The sequence below is a fragment of the Felis catus genome, chromosome C1, assembly GCF_018350175.1.
Source record: "Felis catus isolate Fca126 chromosome C1, F.catus_Fca126_mat1.0, whole genome shotgun sequence".
Classification (NCBI taxonomy): domain Eukaryota; kingdom Metazoa; phylum Chordata; class Mammalia; order Carnivora; family Felidae; genus Felis; species Felis catus.
The window spans coordinates 34,116,695-34,135,990 of NC_058375.1; the positions used below are offsets into that span (position 1 = coordinate 34,116,695).

Genomic DNA, 19,296 nt, shown 5'->3' on the forward strand with positions numbered 1-19,296 from the left:
GGGCAGAATTAGGAGTCCGGACTCAATATTGAGTTTGGAGACGGGTCTGGGCTCACTATCAGGTGCATATTTGTAGAGGAAGGAAATGGGGTCCAAGAGTAGTATCCGGTTCATAGTAAGGACTGGGAGGCACTAGTAGGATATGGACTTCGTATGGGAGTTTGGGTCTGTCCTTGCTCACAACCGAGGTTCTGGTCCAATATTGGAGTTCCAGTTCGTTTAGACTCAGGGTTGGGTTGTGGCCTCGCTGGGCCTACGCGGCTCCACCGCTCTACGAGCGAGAGTGCACGAGGGGAGGGGCGGCGCCGGGGACGCGCACGGCAGGGGCAGGGGCGCGGGCGCGGGCGCGAGCGGGGGCGCGCGGCTGGAGCTGGCGCGGGAGCGGCGGGAGCGGTGGCGGCGGCGTCGGCAGAGGCGGCGGCTCCGGCTCCGGCTCCGGCTCCTGCTCCACCTCGGGCTCCGGCTCCGGCTCCGGCTCGGGCGGCGGTGGCGGGAGTAAGACCCGGCGGTGGCGGCGGCGGCAGAAGAGCAGCGGGATCAGCGGCCCCAGCGGCTTGTGTGTGTTGGGGGGGGACATGCGGACCGACGGCCCCTGGATTGGCGGTGAGTGACCCCCGGGCCCCCCTACAGCCCCCTTCGCATCCGTTCCTTCCCCACTCCCCCCGCCCTCTCCCCGTTCCTCGCGTCTTCCGAGCGGGGCTGGAGGCGCCGCTAAGGCCGGGCCGCGCCCCCACCTGCCGCGCCCGCAGCCTCGGCTGGGCGCCCCCCCCCGCCCCGAGCCTGGCGGCTCCTCCCCGCGCTTACCCCGCGGCAGACGCGCCCCCCCCCCACCGCCGCCGGCTGGCTAGGTCCTCGCCGCCCCTCGCCGCCCCCCTCCTCCCCGCCCTCCGCGCCGCACCTGAGCCGCAGCCCGCGCGCCCCCAGTGCAAAGTTTCCCTTTGCATTTGTGCTCCCCGTTCTCGGTCCCGCTTCATCTCCCCCCGCCGGCGCGGCCGCGCTCCGGGGGCGGCCCTCCACCTCTCACCGCCACCCACCGCTACCCCAGCCCCGGGCGGGTCCAGGCCGCGCCCCCGCCCCCGCCGCACAGGCGCCCCCTCCCAGCCGGCAGGGGATCCGCAGCCGACGCGCCCCCGTCTCGCTCGCCGCCCTGGCGCACGTGCGGGCCCGGGGTTTGCCGGGCGCGAGTTTGGAGCCCCCCCCCCCCCCCCCCCGCCAGCCTCGGTCGCCGGCGTGGGCAGGGGAAAGGCCTGGCGGACTGTGCCCACCCCCACCCTGGTGCAACGACCTGAAGGCCCCGGAGCGACCTGTCCCGTGAGGACGTGTCCACTCGGACCGGCTCCGGAAAGTTCACTCAGTCGCCGCCCCGCGTCCCGTCCCGTCCCATCTCGTCCTGGTGTGCCCCGGTCCTCATCGCTGTGCCCACGTTTCAGTCTCAGCTGCTTTCTGTTTTCCTCCGTGCCTTGGTCTCAGTGCCCTTCAGTGTCTCTGTATCTCTGTCTCCCTGTGTCACTGCCTCCCAGTCTCACCCCCCGCAGCCCCGGGGTCTCTCCTGCTGTCTGTGGCTCGCTCCCCGGATCTCTTCGTTCTCCCGCGCTGGGTCTCGCCGTTCTCTCTCCCGGGTCTCTCTGTTCTTTCTACCCGGGTCTCTCTGTCCTCCCGTGCCGGATCTCTCTGTTCTCTCTCCTCGGGTCTCTCTGTTCTTTCTTCCTGGATCTCTGTTTTTTCTTCCCAGGGCTCTCTGTGCTCCCTCCCCCATCTCTGAGTCTCTCTCTCCAGGTCTCTCTCTCGTGTCTCCTATTAGTTTCTTGGTGTCTCTGTCTCCCACTTGACCATAATCTCTGTGCGCCCTCTGCTAGGCCCCCTCCCCATTTCTCTGGAATGCTGCCTCTCTGGTTTTTCCACCCTAGGGTGGGGGAGGGGCTAGCCTTTCTCCCCATTTCAACATCCACCCCCCCACCCCCCGCAGTGCAGGGCACCCCCCCAAGTTGGAGCAGGTTGGGGGTGGGAGCCCTGTACCTGAGCTGGGAGCCCTCCAGCAGGAGGGGATTCTCTGGATTCCCCTGGGGGCAGCCAGGCAGAGCCTGGGAAGCTGGACTGCTGAGTGTTGGTGATGAAGGCTCCACTTTGGCTCCTGAATAGACAAGGGCAGGGATCCAGAGTGACCTGGTGCGGAATCTGGCCAGAAAATCCTGGGAAGTGCACTGGGGTGGTAGGCCTAGAAAAAGATTCAGGAGGGTCTTTCTGGGGGATCCTCAATGGTGGGAGATCCCCCGGGAAGGGAAGAGCTCTGCTGAGAGATCCTTTGGGAGACATCAGAGATCTGATGGGATCCAGAAAAGGGTTCTGGGAGGAAATCTTAGAAAATTCTATGCTTGGCGCCTTATTAACTCTTGCTTCAGGGAGCAAGAAAATCCCTGTTTTTCACTGATTATATGAATGAGCCTAAGGCTTCGAGAAGGAGAAGGTGTAACTCCCCAAGCACAGCCCCCAACATCCGCAGCCTCAGGCACAGGCCACACACACACACACACACACACACACACACACACACTCACACACACCCTTCTACCATCATTCCTACACTCAACCCCCCCCCCCCCCATCCACTTGCCTTCTTGCCCTCACACTTGCACACCTGGGCCTGCACAGCAGCCGGAGCTCAGAAATCTACTGTGCTCGCATGGCCATGCACCACTCTGTTTGCTTGTGCCCTCACAGCACCTCTTTGCACATCCCTAGGAACCGTGTGTATGTGCACGCCCACAGAATTTTGCACTCTCCTGCACACACTTTCTTGCACTTTTTGGCTGGCTCAGTTTCCCCCTTATTATTTGAAATGTGTCTGTAGTTTTGTTTTCTTTTCCAGTTGTTCTTCCTCTTCCCTTTTTTCTTTCCTTTAATGAGGGCATTGTTTTAATATTATTCCTTCCTTCTTGCTCTTTGCCCTGCAGCTCCTGACCTTTCCTCTGTTCAGCCTTGTTCACACTGTGAGCATGGGGGTGGTGTTGGGGGTGTTGATTTGGGGGCTGATGGAGCAGTTGGAGAGGGATGGCTGCAGTAAGAGTAGATGACTGAAGAGCTTTTCTTGGAAATTGTATTGATATGCAGCAAAATGCTGGCCCTGGCAATTTGTGGTCTGTAAGCTCTTCCGTCAGCCCTAACTGGGAGTTCAGTGTTGAGGACCCTCAAGTGGGCCCCACAGCTCTTTGATAAAGGCTGAGACATGTCACAGTTTCTCCACTTTCTAGCTTGTTCCTTCCCAGGTCTCAGTTTTCCCCCCCTGTGAAATGGGGCAGCTCGTCCAACCTTGATTGGTCGCAAGGCTGTTGTGAGAATCCAAGGGAGATGTGTGGCAGTGCATAATCAGCAGTGGCAGTCCCTTCTCGTATGACTGACACTGCTGTGTGCTTGGGCCAAGCTTGCAGCCAGGGCCCTGCCCTTGAGAAGCTCATGGTCCCTGGGGGAACAGATTGCATCATGGGAATGCAGAGCAATTCACTAGACTCTTATTGATTGCCGACTGTGTGCCAGACACTGGGCTAGGCACTTTCAGCCAAGCTGCCCTGCTTCCTATGGGACTAGGAGCTTTTGGAAGAGGCAGCCCATCCCTTAGGAACTGCTGTGGTTGAGCCCAGCGTCAGCTCATCTAAAGCAGCTACAATTCTGAGCCGAAGTTACAAGGTTGGATGAGCTGCTTCCATATGAGGCAAGGGGGACTTCAAGGGTCAAAGTGAGGTGAGTCCCAGAGGAGCCCAAGAAGGGGCTGTCTGAAGTGAGTTTTGAGGAATGAACAGGAGTTTTCCAGCTGAAGAAAGAGCACTCCGGGCAGAAAAGAATAGTGTGGGTAAAGACTCAGAGGTCTTGACGTATTCCAAGATACAGCAGACCAGAGAGCCTTTAATGCCCTGTTTTAAATAGCTGTGACTTTACTTTGAGAACACAGAAGGGAGAAGGGAGCCGCCAGAGATTTAAAGCTTGGGTAGGGGGTGTGGAATGTGCTATGATCAGATGTTTCCAGAAGAGGATTCTGTGGCTATGGGAAGCGGATGGACCCACGATGCCCATTGAGGAGGAAATCAGGTGAGAGGTGATGGTGTCTTAGGTAGGGGAGTAGCATGGAGCGATTCAGAAGGCACCTTTATCAGGACAGGATGATTTATTGGCTGTGGGGGTGGGGAAGAGGAAGAGGAAGGGGTCTGGGTTCCTGGGAGTGACTGGGTGAGGCCTTTACTGAAGGCCCTGCAGGTTCACTGAGCTGGGAACTTGGGGAGGAGAGGGAGATTGGGGGGGCAGATAACAAGCTCATGGTTGGGCGCCTTGTCTTTGAGATGCTTGGGGCATTTGAGGTCCGGTGGGGGAAGGGGAGACATCCAGGAGGGGGCTGGGTGTGAGGATCTGGAGTTTGGGAGAGAAACCTGGGCCAGAGGAAGGACGGAGAGTTCTCTGAGAGCGTGCTGAGCTGTGCTTATCAGGAGCCCACAATCTCAGTGGGTTGTGTGGGTTCTGGTTCCTAACTGTTGGGGTGCCACTGTTAGTAGCAGTGTGACCTTAAGCGAGTTGCTTAACACCTCTGAGTCCGTTTTCTCCTCTGTCAAGTGGGCCTAAGACAATTCCATGCCGTGTGTTGTTATGAGGATTAAGGTCGAATATGCAAGAATTGCTTAGAACAGGGCCTGGCATCTAGTAAGCAATGGTGTCTCAATGGTATCAGCAGTCGTTAATAGTGGGTGCAAACCCACCCCCATCAGAATTGGGGGTGGGGGTGGCCTTTAAAACAATACCTTGTAAGGGGAGCCTGGGGGGCTCAGTCGGTTAAGCGGTTAGGTGTCTGTCTCTTGGTTTTGGCTCAGCTCATGATCTTACAGTTCATGAGTTCAAGCCCCTCTATCAGTGAGGAGCCTGCTTGGGATTCTCTCTTTCCTTCTCTCTGCCTCTCCCCCACTCACGCTCATGCTCTCTTTTTCAAAATAAATAAACTTTAAAAAAATAAATAGGGGCGCCTGGGTGGCTCAGTTGGTTAAGCATCTGACTTCGGTCATGATCAGGTCATGATCTCACAGTTCTTGGGTTCGAGCCCTGCATCGGGCTCTCTGCTGTCATCATGGAGCCTGCTGTGGATCCTCTGTCTCCCTCTCTCTCTGCGCCTTCCTCACCCCGCCTGCACCCTCTTTTTCTCCTTATCTCAAAAATAAATAAACCTTGAAAATAAAATAAAATAATAAATTTAAAAATAAGCTAAACAATACCTTGTTAAGATTAGGGCACCTGATCGCCTAAAGTAACTAATTCTGAGCTGAGGTTCACAGGTTGGGGGAGCTCAGCAAGGAGAGTGCCTGGCCCCTAGCCTTCTGCCCTTGTCATCATCTCTGGGACTGTGTGTATTGCTCAGGTGTATTTGACCTTCTGGTGGGCTGGTATGAGAACACTAGAGGCCTCAGCATGCTCAGTTCCCCATTTCCACCACCCCACCTGGGCCCTGGGTGTCTAATGAGGTTCTGCGTCTGAGGTCCAGATGCACCAGTCTCTTTGTGTCCCCAACCTCCAGATCTGAGAACAGCGGTTTTTGCTCTTCAGCATTGTTTTAAAGTTTGGTTTTTTTTTTTTTTAATTTTTTTTTTTAATGTTTATTTATTTTTGGGACAGAGAGAGACAGAGCATGAACGGGGGAGGGGCAGAGAGAGAGGGAGACACAGAATCAGAAGCAGGCTCCAGGCTCTGAGCTGTCAGCACAGAGCTTGACGCGGGGCTTGAACTCATGGACCGCGAGATCATGACCTGAGCTGAAGTCGGACACTTAACCCACTGAGCCACCCAGGCGCCCCTAAAGTTTTTTTTTTTTAAGTTATTTATTTTGAGAGAGAGAGCGCGTGCACAAGTGTGGGAGGGCTAGAGAGAGGGAGAGAGAGAATCCCAAGCAGGCTGCACACCATCAGTGCAGAGCCCGACGACGGCTCTGTCCCACGACGGTGAGATCATGACCTGAGCCGAGATCCTTGGCGTTGTTCTAGCTGCCGCTTCCGGGGACTGTTCCTAGTAGTCCGAGGGCCTGCCGGGGAGCTGCTCTGGAGGGCCCCCAGTGCCTGTGCTCCTCTGATTTCAGGTTGCTCCTGGTCCTGCTGCCAGGCTGGGTTCCAGGTGTGGCAGGTGACCGAGAGGCCTCCTGGGGGCCAGCCCTGCGTTGGTGCCAAGGCCTCTTACCTGATCCTGGTCGTTGCTGCCAGCCTCACCACTTCTGAGGCCTTTCCAGCGATTGCAGACTTGGGCTCAGAACCAGTCAGGTCCTCACTGAGTAGCTTTCTAGTTGGCTTTCCGGGCGTGTCTGGTGGTCATGATCTAGGTGTGTCCCAGGGTGAGTCTGGAGTGGTTCTGGGAGCTGCTGCTGGTCAATTCTGATTGCCTGTCTAGGTTGTTTTGAGTCCGGTTTGATCTTGGACTGGTGTGGTACCAGGTGCTATCCTGGCTGTTCCAGAATCCTGCCCTGGTGCTGTTCCGTGTACTTGAAGGTCTTTCCACGTGCAGAGTTTTGTCTCTGCCTGTTTTCTTTGTTCTCTGACCCACCTCCAGGCCATTTTGGACACACATCTCTTCTCAGGTGTGACTCTTGCTCAGTGTAGGTCCATCCTGGCATGGCCTCGGGCATGGCACTAGAGCCAGCTGGCTTAGGGGACCCTCCCCATTCTCTGCCTCAGACTCTGTCCCTCTGTCCCACGGTCCCTGAGCAACGGTGGAGCCAGTAGCCTCACATTTGGTACCACAAGGCAGGCGTCCCCAGACAAACCGGCCTTGGAGTTTGGGACATGGAAGCTGGTTTTTCTGCCCAGACTCGCCCAGCAGCCTGTGTGTTGGGAGCAGCGGCCACAGGGAACATTGTGGAAACTCAGTGGACTAGGGCAGGGAGGCTGGCGGCCCTCCTGAGGGCCGGAGCTGCTGGTACTGGCACGGGCAGGGGGCAATGGAGGCCAGAGAGGGTGTGCTGCAGGGTCAGCATGAGACAGTACTGGGTTGGCGAGGCCCGTCTTGGTCAGATATGATGGGCCTTCCAAGGACATCCCCCATGTTGCCAAAGGTGGTCAATCTCAAGTGAGGACAATTCCCAGGTGCGGGAGGCTGGCTCAGAGTTGGTGAGGGCACTCCCTGACGCCCATCCCTGAGTGTCCATTTTGGGAGGAGCCTCGGGAGAATTGCTGTGTATCGTGGTCATCACTGTGCATGTAGAGGTGTGAGGCCGAAGAGAAACCCACTGTGACGTGCGTCCTGTGTCGAGTGGGCCCCAGTGGTGCCAGGTCGCTGAGCTGTGGTGAGGTGGTGTGTGTTCAGCCCTCACCCCACTCAGGAGGGTGCCCACCCTGGTGGGGGCTCAGTCATCGTTCTAGAGGGAAGAGATGGGCTGCATGGATGTGTATGTGCCAGCAGAGGAGGCATCCAGGGGCACACCTTCATTTAAAAAATTACAGAGAAGCAGAAAGTCAAAAATAAATATTGCTTCGGAAGTTTCTTTGAAGGCCGTACATATGCTGGTGTGGTTCTCCGAAGCTGGGGTGTTTTCTATGAACTCACTCATGCATCCATGCACTCGTTCATCGTGTCCTAATGAAGCACCTACTGTGTGCCTGCTCTCTGCTGAGCGCTGGGGATATGGAATTGGGGCCAGGCACACACCAGACTCGTGGTCATGACTCCGTGACCCTGCAACAATTGTATAAAAAAATAATTCCTCACATTTGTGGTCACTGCTCCTAGGCAAGGTCCAGGCGTGTAGTCTGGGACATCATGGAAGGCCTTCCTGAGAAAGTGCCATTGGCTCTGATGTCTAAGGGGTACTTGGCACAAGAGTGTGGGCAACATGTTGCAGGCACTGGCAGGCTAGAGAGCGCACATTTGAGGATCAGAGGGGGAGGTTCTTGTGGTTGGCTGGCAGGTGCGGAGGTGGGCGGGGCCTGGGCTCTGCTGGAGGGGTAGCTGGAGGGGTGCCCGGAGGGTTCAGACACAAGTGTTGCTACTGAGGTGGGGGGTCTCAGTTTGTGTTGTTTGCTGTATGCTGGGTTCCCGGAAGAAAGCCCAGCACACTAGTAGATGCTCGGGAGTACTGAAAAGAGTAACTGAGTGAAGAGATGGGCATTTTTGCTAAATGGGGATTGTCCTGCACAGAGTTTCGACGCCTGCTTTGTTGTTGTTGTTGTTGTTGTTCCATAAACAGCAAATTCTGCATGTCTTTGTGTGTCAGTGTATACTATGCTGTGATGAAATTCTTGGTGTTTTCTCATCCTTTCCTCTCTCTCTAGGAAGGAGCGGAGACCCTGGTGCCTTGCCCTCAGTGCTGGTTGTCCAGGAGTGACTGGTGTGAGCAAGCAGAGACCTGGTGGGTGTGCCCCAAGAGGTGGCGGGAGCCAGGGCACAGAGGGGTCCTGTGGGCCAGGCCGAGCAGCTCAGATTGTGATGGAGACTGATGGCGAGCCATGGAAGTGTTGCCACTCGGGGCGTGACATGGTCCAGTGTGCATATGGCTGAGCGACGGTGAAGGGAGGTGGTGATGGACGTGGAGAGAAGGGATGTGAGTGCTGTTTCGGGACGTGGAGGAGACAGGACATGGTGCAGGACTGAATGTGGGGCATGAGAAAGGAGGGGAGGTGTCCAGGATGGTGCCTGGGTTTCTGGCCAGAATGGTTGATGGAGGTGGGTGGGGAGTGATATACATACAACTCGTCAGCTGCTGTAGGTGTGAAATAGGCTTCTGGGTGACATTCTGGGACTTCCACTAGGAACTGTCTGCTTTTTCAGTCATCGTGTTTCTGTAGGGAAGTCTGTTCCCATCAACTGTAGGTTGTGGTAGAAAGAGCAAGGTACGTCCAGGATCTGGGGCACCTCCTTATCTTTTTCAGGTCCACTTCTCCTCTCGTCTTTCTGCCACCGCATAGAGCAGGTGGGTTGGGTTGGGAGACAGAGCACGGGGAGCCATGGATGTTGGCTAAGACTCTAGACTTTTTCCTGAGGGTCATATGGAGACACTGAAGGTTCTTTTTTTTTTTTAAATGTTTATTTATTTTGGAGAGAGAGACAGAGACAGAGCATGAGCGGGGAAGGGGCAGAGAGCGGGAGACAGAATCCAAAGCAGGCTTCAGGCTCTGAGCTGTCAGCACGGGGCCCGATGTGGGGCTCGAACTCACGAACCATAAGATCGTGACCTGAGCTGAAGTCAGATGCTTAACCAACTGAGCCACCCAGGCGCCCCGACACCGAAGGTTCCTAAGCAGAGAAGCAACATCTCTCCATTTGCCCATCCGTTCAGTCCTGAAACATTATCTGTGTGTCTGCTATGGAATCAAGCAGCAAAATGTGCTTGAGGGCCACGATCACCTTGCATTTTTTTTTTTTAATTTTTTTTTTCAATGTTTATTTATTTTTGGGACAGAGAGAGACAGAGCATGAACGGGGGAGGGGCAGAGAGAGAGGGAGACACAGAATCGGAAACAGGCTCCAGGCTCTGAGCCATCAGCCCAGAGCCTGACGCGGGGCTCGAACTCACGGACCGCGAGATCGTGACCTGGCTGAAGTCGGAGGCTCAACCGACTGCGCCACCCAGGCGCCCCTCACCTTGCATTTTTATAAGCTTGCCTGGGGCATTGGTTTGAGTGCAGGGTGAACTGGGAGAAATCTGAGGGCGGAAGCCCCCTAAAGAGGTATGCACTTCTGAGGTCTTACTGACACGTGGAGGTCGGAGTGGAGGCAGCGCAGATTCAAACTTACTGACCGGTTGGGTGAATGGGGTGAAGAAAAGAGAAAATTTGAGGAGGACTGGCTGGCTTGGGTGACCACGTCGCTGGTAGTGCTTGTCACCAAGATGGGGACCTGAAGAGGGGCGGTGCTGGGGAGAATGAGTTCTAGTTGGACCGTCTTCTGTATGCTGTTGGAAGGCACAGCCCATGGCTGCCCCTTGGCTCAGGGCCCGGCAGGGCCCACTGAATAGTTCTGCACGGTCAGCTGATGAAGAGGGTTATGAGAGATGGGTCTGGGCTAGGTAGGGAAAGGAACTGAGCATGTGCTGGGTATCTGCTACGGGCCAGGCCCTGTGCATGGCGAGATGGGCACTGGGGCAATATACAGCGTGTGGCGGAGGCTGGGTCCCCGGGCAGACGGGGAGGTGGAGGTGGAGGTACCATGCGTCCCTTCACCTGTCCATCCTCAGAAGCTGGGTATGGCCTACCTGGGAGCCCATCCTCAGCAGAAAGAGGTGCCTGAAAGTGGAGCTCTCTGTCTTCTAGGGAGGCCGCTTGTTGATGGCATGTGTGAAGGGGTGCAGGAGATGTGCTGTAAGGCCTGCCTGGCTTCTGGAGGCAGGGCTGACTTTGAGGGGGAGAAGATGCCCTAAGATCCTGAGGCCCTGGCACAGCTGGTACAAGAGTTAAGCCAGGCTGAGGCCTCTTTAGGTACAGGGCCCAAGGTGCTGATAGGAGACCTGGTTCTGGGGCAGGCCCTGGCCTATATCAGCAAAGGATCTTGCTGTCTACATCAGGGTTTTTCAGTCTCAATACTATTGATGTTTTGGACCAGACAATCCTTTGTTGCGGGGGCCTGGCCTATTACTGTAAGATATCTAGCATCATTCCTTGTATCTTCCCACTAAATGCCAGTGGCACCTGCCCCCCCACACCTGCAGTCTTGACAGTAAAAAATGTCCCCAGACATTGCCTGATATCCCATGGAGGTGAGGGGAGGGGAATGCAGAATCACCCTGGATTGAGAACCACTGGTCTACACCACCTCTTGCTGTCTTCACTAAACTGGGGAGGGTCGCTTGAGCTGAGTTCTTAGGGGTGAGTAGGTGGCTGGGGGCAAGAGAAGGGCATTCCTCCCAGGAGAGAGAACAGCAAATGCAGAGGTCTACAGGTTCTGGAGAGCGTTAACCTGAGGGAGGTTCCACTGCCGCAGGAAGGAAATTGGAGGACTGGTAGGTTAGGGGCGATAGCTGGAGGCAGGTGCCTTTGCTGGTCCCCTTGGTCTTCTGCCCCGAGCTAAGCCTCTGCTGGACGTTGTGCCACCCGGAGAGACTCTGGGACGCTCTTCCTGAGTTCCTCCCTCTATTCCCCAGGGGCCCAAGAAGCTGAGCGCTGTTGAGAGGGCAGGGGGCCTGGCTGTAAGAGAGTGGGCGGGCTGTGCCAGGCAGTGCTCACAGACTCTGGCCAACTGGCTGGCAGAGCGAAGCTGCCTGCTGCTGGCTGCCTCACTCCCTGGGGCCGGGGTCGAGGCTGAGACTGATTTATTCCCGTCATAATCCCGCGGTCGGTTTGGTGAGAGTTGGAAACACGTTGGTTTTCCTTCCCAAGTGTAACAAGGCCTGTTTCCGCCTCCGCGGCCGCTGCTGCAGTGCCACGCGGTGAACTGTCCAGGACATGACAAAAGGGCTGGGTTAGCCGCCTGCAGCTTTGAACATGAACGGCTCCTGGCTCTCCCTGCCCTCAGGCTCCTCTCGCCCAAGCACTGGTCTCTCCTCTTGGCCGACTCCTCTGGGGCCCTGAATATCCTTTCTCCTGTTGATGTCATTTTGGGGCCCCAGCCTCCTGGGAGCCAGGGTCCTGGTCTGGGGGTGGGGGAGCTGTAGGAACAGGTGGTATTTGGAGACTAATTAATATTTTTGAATAATAACACGTGCCCAAGGGAAACAAATCAATCTGTGTTTGCATATTCATGAAGAGGACTCCGAATGAATGATCCCAGCTGTTCTCTAGCCAGGGAGCCCCTCCCGCCCCCCCCATCTCTGGCGTAACATGGTCTCTCAGGAGTTGGGGGCACCCATTGAGGTTGCAGGGGTGCTTAGGTCAGGCTACGGAGAGGTGACATGGCCTCTGTGTTATATGCGTTTCCGTGACGTTCTTATTTGAATCTTGTGGCTTGGTGTGGTGCCTGCTCCTTCCTTTTTCCTCCAAGCAGTGATTCCCAGGCTCTTCGATTTCACAAACTAGTACACTTTCCAAAAGTACTCGGGGGCCAGACATGGGAATGGCAATTTTTTATTTTGCAAAGTAAGGATATTATGGGAAAATACCACTATCTGCTAACACCCATATTGCATACAAGAAAGGACCTTTTAACACCGAAACAAAATATGAGAAATAACGGACAGTTCTTCCCAAGAAAGGGCATTTGGCAGCTTTACACTGATGTAGCAAGGAAAAAGGATATATTAAAACCATTCTGGATGTAGAAAAATCATATCCAATTATATTCTGTAATGTCATACAGTATGGAGTTGTTTTCCTGCCCAAGTACATCAGTGTGGGAGAACCAGTGGCCCACAGTGCACTTCAGAGACAAGCCTTAGTTAATGTCAAGGGCTCAGGCCTTGTTCTCATCCCAGACTCACCCAGCCATGCTGGGGGAAGTGGACGCCCAGCTCTTCACACTTGCACTGAATTCTCGGCAACCCCAGCGACGTTAGCATCAGTCCTGCCTCACTGCTCCTTTCCCACTTTCTGCCCATAGGTGACCCTGAGCATTCTGGGGGTGGGGGGCAGGGCCAAGGACGAGACCGAGGTCAGGCCCAGGGACCCGGGACTCAGATGAGGGAGCAGGCTCTGTTTCCAGTGTTTGGGGTAGGTAGCAGTTTGCTCTTGCCAGCAGCTGGTGACGGAGAGGCCTTGCCTTGGACAGCTGTGTGGTTGCCAGAGTAGTTCCCTAAGAATGTGTCCATGTTTGTGTGTCCCGTGCCCCCCGCCTCTGGGTATAGGCACGTCCCTGTGTCCGTGGACCTCTAGGAGAAGCTCTTTGGGGAGGGGATGTCTTTGTTTTCAATTTCTCTAACCTTTGTCCTGCTTTCAGTATCTGAACAGTGAGCTGAGTATCCCAGACTCAGATACGTGGGAGGTCCTTGGAATCCCCAAATAAGCGTCACCCTGGGGGTGGGGTTACCAGAGGCTCAAAATTCTCTGACACCCATGGCCGGAATCTCATCCTAGACTGTACCACATGACACTGTTCTGGCGTTGTGCCCCTGTGATGGCTGTACTGGGAACTCACACCCCTTTAATATCAGTCCTGGGGACTGATACCCTATGATGTCTATGCCGGGTAGGGGAGTGGTACACCTGTACAATAATGTATTGGGAAGTGATATCCTCATAAAGGCTGTTAGGGAGTTGCACCCCCAGGATGTCTCTACCCTGTGTCTACACTCATGTGATGTCTGGACCAGACAGCTACACCTCCATGACCTCTCCACCTAGGAGTTACAGTGCTGTGATTACTATACCAAGGCCGATACAGGGATGTACTTTTGTGATAATCACACCGGAAAACTACAGCCCATTCTGATTGTGCTGCACACCTGTACCTCCATGACATCTCTTCTTTGTAGCTTTGTCCCCTTTAGTTTTTACCAGGGAGATCTGTTCCCCGTGCTGTGTGTTCCTGAGGGTTGTACCCCTGTGGTGTCTGCACTGGTGTGTGTGTGGGGGGGGGGTGCACACCCAGAATATTTGCACCTGGGAATGAAACCTCTGTAAATATGGTATTGTTGCACCCTATGATACCTGGACTAGGCCCCGTCTTTTTGGTGCAACGCACCACTGAGCTGCAAACCCATGGTGTCTGTACCACAGGCTACAGGATGATTGTGACAGGGGGCCATGCCCCTGTAGCAGTCTGTCCGGATAGCTGGCCGCCTAATGGCTGCCGAGAACTTGAATTCTATTGTAGGTTTCATGGCTGCATCTCAGCGCTGTGGTGATCAAGTTCAGACAGGGCCTTAGTGATATGGGACCTGCATCCCAGACTGGCTGTACGGGGCATCATGGTAGGGACTTCCTCTCTCCTAGCCTCAGCCACCTGAGCTCTGTGATCACTGAGTGGGAACCCCAGGTACGGTGTGAATGGGGCTGGGTGCCCATCACGCCTCCTTCAGCTCTCTTGCTTTTACTTCTCAGCTCCTATCTGAGACTTTTAGCAAGATCTTGGGACAAAGGACATCTCCCTCCCTTTGCCTTTTGTGGTCAGCCCCCGCCCCACTTCACAGTCCTTCCTGTTTTGTCTTCGCACCTTTGCTCACCTACCGCCCTCTGATCTTAGGACCTCTGACTGTCCCAGTTGAGACTAGGGTTCAAGTTCCAGAAAGGAGCAGAGCCGTCTTTGAGCCCTGCCCCTTCACATTCACCAGGCTTGTCCTTCCTTGCAAATTCTGTTACCATTGTGGGTCAGCTAGTACCTGGATCTGATCAAGACTCTCACCAGAGTCCCTGCATTCATTGTCACTCACTTGCCCCTCTATGTCCTGTTGTGTTTTCAGAGCATTACTGGGGGGCTTCTCACGGCACCAGCCACCTGCTCAGAGTAAGGTGTGAGCAGTGCTAGTGGACGCTGTTGGGGATCCCCTGAAACCCCCTGGGTTGGGGGGGGGGGGCATAGGAGAGAGAGCTCATCATTGGGCCTGTGGAGTGATAGCAGTGTATCTGTAGCGTATGGTGTGGCCATGCTGAAGGCTTCATACAGGTGTCTGGTAGAGTGGGGAGGGCACACCTGGCTGAGGAGCCTTATGAGTAAAGGCCTGGAGGCATTGAGCCAATCCCAAACACTGTCTTCCCTGTGCACAGGTGCCTGTCTCAGCCTGGAAGGCAGTTCTCAGCAAGCAGCTCCCTGAAGTTTGATCTGTAATGGGCCACTGGAGCAAGGGTGATGTGGGTGGAATCTGAGGGTCCAGCCACCACCCCCCCCCCCCCATTCCTAGCCAGTAGGGCTTCCCCATGGTTTCCTTTTGGAGTGGGAAGGTGCCATGGGAATTGGGTAGGACGAGGGTGGTCAGGCAGGGCATCTACAACTTGTCAAGAGCGCGTCCTGGCGAGCCTGGACGGGTTGTGGCTTTGGCTTTGAGCCTCTGATACGTGGATCCTGTCTGCTGCTAACAAGTCTGTGCTCTGGGGCCCGTGATCAGCATGCGGGGTCTGGCCTACTGCCTCCTCCCTCCCTGCTGGGGAGAGAAGAGACAATGGGGTGCCCCAGGGACTAGCCTGCATAGGTCTGCTACCTTCTCACTGCTCTCTGTCTTAGTCTGTCTGTCTCCACCTGTGTGTCTCTGTGTCTGTCCAATCCTGTTTCCCTCTTCCTGTCCCCTTATGGAGGCAAGTTGGAAACTCACGGTCTGGGACAGAACATCCCTATACATCCTCTGGCCTCAGTGGTCCCCTGCCCTCCTACTCAGGTTTAGAGAATGACCTGAAGGCCTCTTGTACTCTCTCCCTACAGTGTGACTTTTGGATTACCTTTGGGGTCACTGAGGAAGGGCAGGGGGAGTCAGTGAGGAGCCAGGGCTCTGTGGGTCTGGGTGGTCATTGCATAGTCCAAGGTGGGGGTGGGGGTGTCTGTTGAACTAGACTCTGGATGGTCCGTGAGGGAGAGCAGGGTCTGGGTGGTGAGTAGGGATGAGGAGGTGGCGTAGGTGGGCAGTAGGGACATTGTTGGAAACCAGCTAACTGGCTCTGCCCTTCTCTCTATCACAGGTTGATTGTCCTGGGCTGTGGCTGGCCGTGGTGCTAGAGCCCTGGATGGCCCCAGAGCCAGCCCCAGGGAAGACGATGGTACCCCTTGTGCCTGCACTCGTGATGCTTGGTTTGGTGGCAGGTGCCCATGGTGACAGTAAGTCTGACCCCTCATGGTGCGGGATCTCCCAGATTAAAAGGTGGCACTCCTCCTAGCAAGATTCTAGGGTGAGGGGCACAACCAGGTACTACAAGAGGCAAGATAGTTAGATACCTCCCTAGACCTCGTACTGTCCTAGAAAGACATCGCCCTCTCAGTTAGATAACCCCCCCTCCCAAGAAGTACTCCAGCCTCATGCTTCCTGGGAGCATCCTGTGAAATCCCTGCATGTCCCTTAAGGCACTGCGGGGTGGGGCATGTCTAAGTATGCCCCTGTTTTATGGGATGGGAGTGAGCCATGTCCAAGATTCATGTGGTCATTGGGTGACATGCTCAGGCGTGTACTGTGCCTGCCACTGCAGATCTGTGCAAAAGACACAGTGTGAGCCATGTCAGAGTTGAGTGGGAATAGGGGGGTGGCTCACAAGGAATCTATATGGATGTGTGAATGGGATGCCACATGTGTCCACAGGTCCAGGGAGAGATCAGAAGCCGGAGCTACCACAGCCCTTCCCCTGGGCTAGACCCTTGGGATTCATATGTGGGGACACTGTGTCCCTCCTTCCCCTTCCCCACCACCTTCAAGGCAAAAGGGCATCCCCCTTCCACCAGCCCCTCAGCGTTGGGAATCCGGGGAAGATTGCACCTGGCCAGCAGGATGCTGGGCTCCAGTGGACCTGTGTGTGTGTGTGTGTGTGTGTGTGTGTGTGTGTGTGTGCGCGCGCGCACGCGCGCGCGCGTGTGCGTGTGTGCGCGCGTGTGCGCGCGCCCGCTGGCGGAAGTGGGATTGTCCCCTGCCCAAATCCAACTCTGAACTTTCCTTCCTTTCCTGCCGCCCTTCCCCCTGCCTGGCACTACAAGACTGGCCGCAGCCCGCCCCGTCACCATGGTTACCACTGCTTGGTTACTGGTGGGAGGCGGAGCACAGGGCAGATTTAGCCAATCTGCACACTGACAGGGAGGGGTGAGGTCGGAGCCAAGGTCCCTGGGGAAAGGGGCTGTTCCCAGCCTGTCCGGAGCCCAGAGGTGGCCAGGGGCCAACACCGGGATCAGCCTGGGGGTCAGCAAGCCATAGGGCTTCCCTCACCCCCCTCTCCAAGTATCTGGGCACAGATCTCTATCCTTGCCCCTCCCAGGCCCTTTCTCCTAATGGCTCATTAATTATTCAGGACCAGATCCTGGAGAGGGGTGGGACTAGGGCGCCCCGCCCTTTGTCCTCAGAGGCTGGGCCCTGGTGGGGCTGGTAGGGCCAGGGGAAGGGGAGGGCATTCCTCTTGGGGGCAGGGGCTGAGGGGGAGTGGGAGCTTTGAGGTGCAGGCCAAGGGAGGGCTGGGCAAGCAGAAGCAGGGCTGGGTTTGGGGGCAGGGGGTGATCTCCAGGCCTAGCTGGGGTTGCTGGAGAGCTTGAGCCTGCAGGGGCAGGTTGGGGTAGAAGTCACTGGGTGTGACTCTGACGTTGGCAGGGGAGGCAAAGGCTTGTCAACAGTCAGGTGTGGTCAGTAGCCCTTAGACACTGAAATACTGTCCTTGCTCTCCGACCTCACCCCGGACACTCTCATGGCCTTCAGACAGGAGTTTGAGGGCAGAGGGAGGACCGCCCAGCTGGACTTTCAGACAACACATCCTGGGAGAATAACTGCCTTCCCCTCCTGCTTCAGACCAAACATGCCCTGACGTGTACCCTCATTCCCCCCAAACCTGTTCCTCCTTCTGTGTTCTCTCCCCTGGCGAATGGCATTACCACCCACCCCGCCACCCAAGTCAGAGCCCAGGGCCTCCTCCCTGTCTCATTCCGCACATCTAATCCATCACCAACTTCTGTTGTTTCTCCCTTCTAAACATCTCTGGAATGTATCCACCTTCCTCTCCACTGCCTTCACCCAAGCCACGCTCAGCTCTTTTTTGGGCTTTTGCACGCAACTGCCTCCTGATGTCTTCCCTGCCTCCATTCCCTCATAATCCATTCTCCCTTCCGGAGTCTAAGAGTCAGGTTGCAAAATGAAAGCCTGACTGTGTCACCGCTCAGTTTAAAATCCCTCACTCTCCTCCCCTGTTGCCTTCAGGATCAAGCCTAGGGGTCTCGACGCTTCTCAAGGCTTTGCATTTTCTGGCCTCTGCCAACCTCATCCTTCACTCTGCCACCCGCCCCAGGCTCCCGCCATGCTGACTTCTGTCACTCATATGTTCCCCGGGCCTCTGTTCCTTCTGATCCCTCTGCTTGGAACACTCTTCCTTGTCCTCCCACCTGACCAGTTCCCACACACTTGGAACCATCACTTCCTCCAGGAGTCTGGGTCATGTGCTACTTGGGGGACAGAGCGAAACAATTTTTAGAACAGAGTCCCAGAAGCTCCCTGCTGGTCCTTAAGAACCAGAACCCAAGGACCAGGGTCTTGAAAGTAGGAACCAGCTGGAGATGCTGAAATAGGGTGAGTGGGGCTCTGCTCCCAGACAGAGAGCCATGGGAGGGGAGCCTGGGTTGGGGGCTGTGACTTGGCCCTGTGAAGCAGGGTCTGTGCTATAGACCTGCTTCATGCTACATACGCTTTTGGATCTGTAGCCCTCCCACCGTGACCAGGCTTAGGCTGGGCTTAGGAGACTTCTAGCCAGGGGTGACTGAGCAAACGTGGACAGAGCTACTGCAAAAGGTAGGGCAGGCGCCCCAGAGAATTGACGACCGGAGCAGTGAAGCGCGGAGCGGACAAATGTGTTTCTATAGGCCTCTTAACGAGACAAATGAATGGGAGCCCTGGCCTCTGAGGGGAGCGGAGGGAAGGGGGGTGGAGAAGCAGCTGCCAAGAGTTAGCCCAGAGGCCCCAGCGTTAATGCCGACTCAGCTCCGATGGAGACCCAGGCACGCGGGGTGCGGGCAGCTCCCCCAGCCCAGGTCTTTGGGGTTTCTCAAGGGGAAGGCTTGTAGGGGGCTAGAGGTGGTCCCAAGCAGAAGAGGTTTCTCCTTCTCTAACGTGCAAGTCAGGTGCTAGGTGGCCACCCAGGCCTGCCTCTGGAACACGCAGTGGGGGGTTACTATGGTGTGTGCTGTTGGGGGCCAGCACTGGCACAGAGGTAGTGATCTAAGCACTTGGGAAGGGCGTTGGGAGGCTTCCTGGAAGAAGGGAACCCTGAACAGTGACTGGATATTTGCTGATGGTGGGTGTTGCACAATGGGATAAGATGGGGCAGGGGGGATAGGGATGGCCCTTGGGCTTCTCCATGGAGCTCATGAAAGAGATACAGTGAAAACCATCTCCCTTTTGTTCCCGGATAGCATAGGACAGAGGCAGGGATGCAGCACAGGTGATCAGGTTTGAGCAAGGACCTGGTTACAGCCTAGTGACTTGGAATCATAGGAGCCTGGAGTAGGATGCCCGATGCTGGAGGGGTAGATGGGGTCAGGGCAGGGGCCTGAGTAGCTGAGGGTGTGTCTGTCATGTCATACCCCTGCCCCGCCAACCTTATGGGAGGCAGGGCCACCGGCTAGGTAGGACCTGGTGGCCTGCCTAGACTCTGCCCTCCGTGGCACTTCTGGCAGGTTGCTTTCTCTCTCTGGGCCTGTTTTCCTATTGCACAATAAGGGTAGTCATTCCTACCTGGAAAGGTTAACTGAGGTCACATGTTCGAGGCACCTGGCACCAAGTATGTGGTCCCTGCATCTGGGGCCATGACCTGGGGGCTC

General features: G+C 56.0%; 1 protein-coding gene across 20 annotated transcripts in view; it reads left to right on the forward strand.

Annotated features, from left to right (window-relative positions):
• Positions 1–396: 396 nt before the first annotated feature.
• Positions 397–19,296, forward strand: part of PTPRF (protein tyrosine phosphatase receptor type F) — an 88,607-nt gene continuing 69,707 nt past the window's right edge. For 17 of the 20 annotated variants that reach the window (XM_023258592.2, XM_023258599.2, XM_023258608.2 and 14 more), the window contains exons 1-3: positions 465–603; positions 8,283–8,359; positions 15,483–15,618. In XM_023258592.2, the coding sequence (XP_023114360.1) occupies positions 15,528–15,618 (91 nt within the window). In that variant the 5' untranslated portion in view covers positions 465–603; positions 8,283–8,359; positions 15,483–15,527. Of the gene's footprint in view, positions 604–8,282; positions 8,360–15,482; positions 15,619–19,296 lie in introns of all 20 variants that reach the window. The other 3 variants (XM_045035680.1, XM_045035681.1, XM_023258614.2) reach the window with 2 other exon arrangements.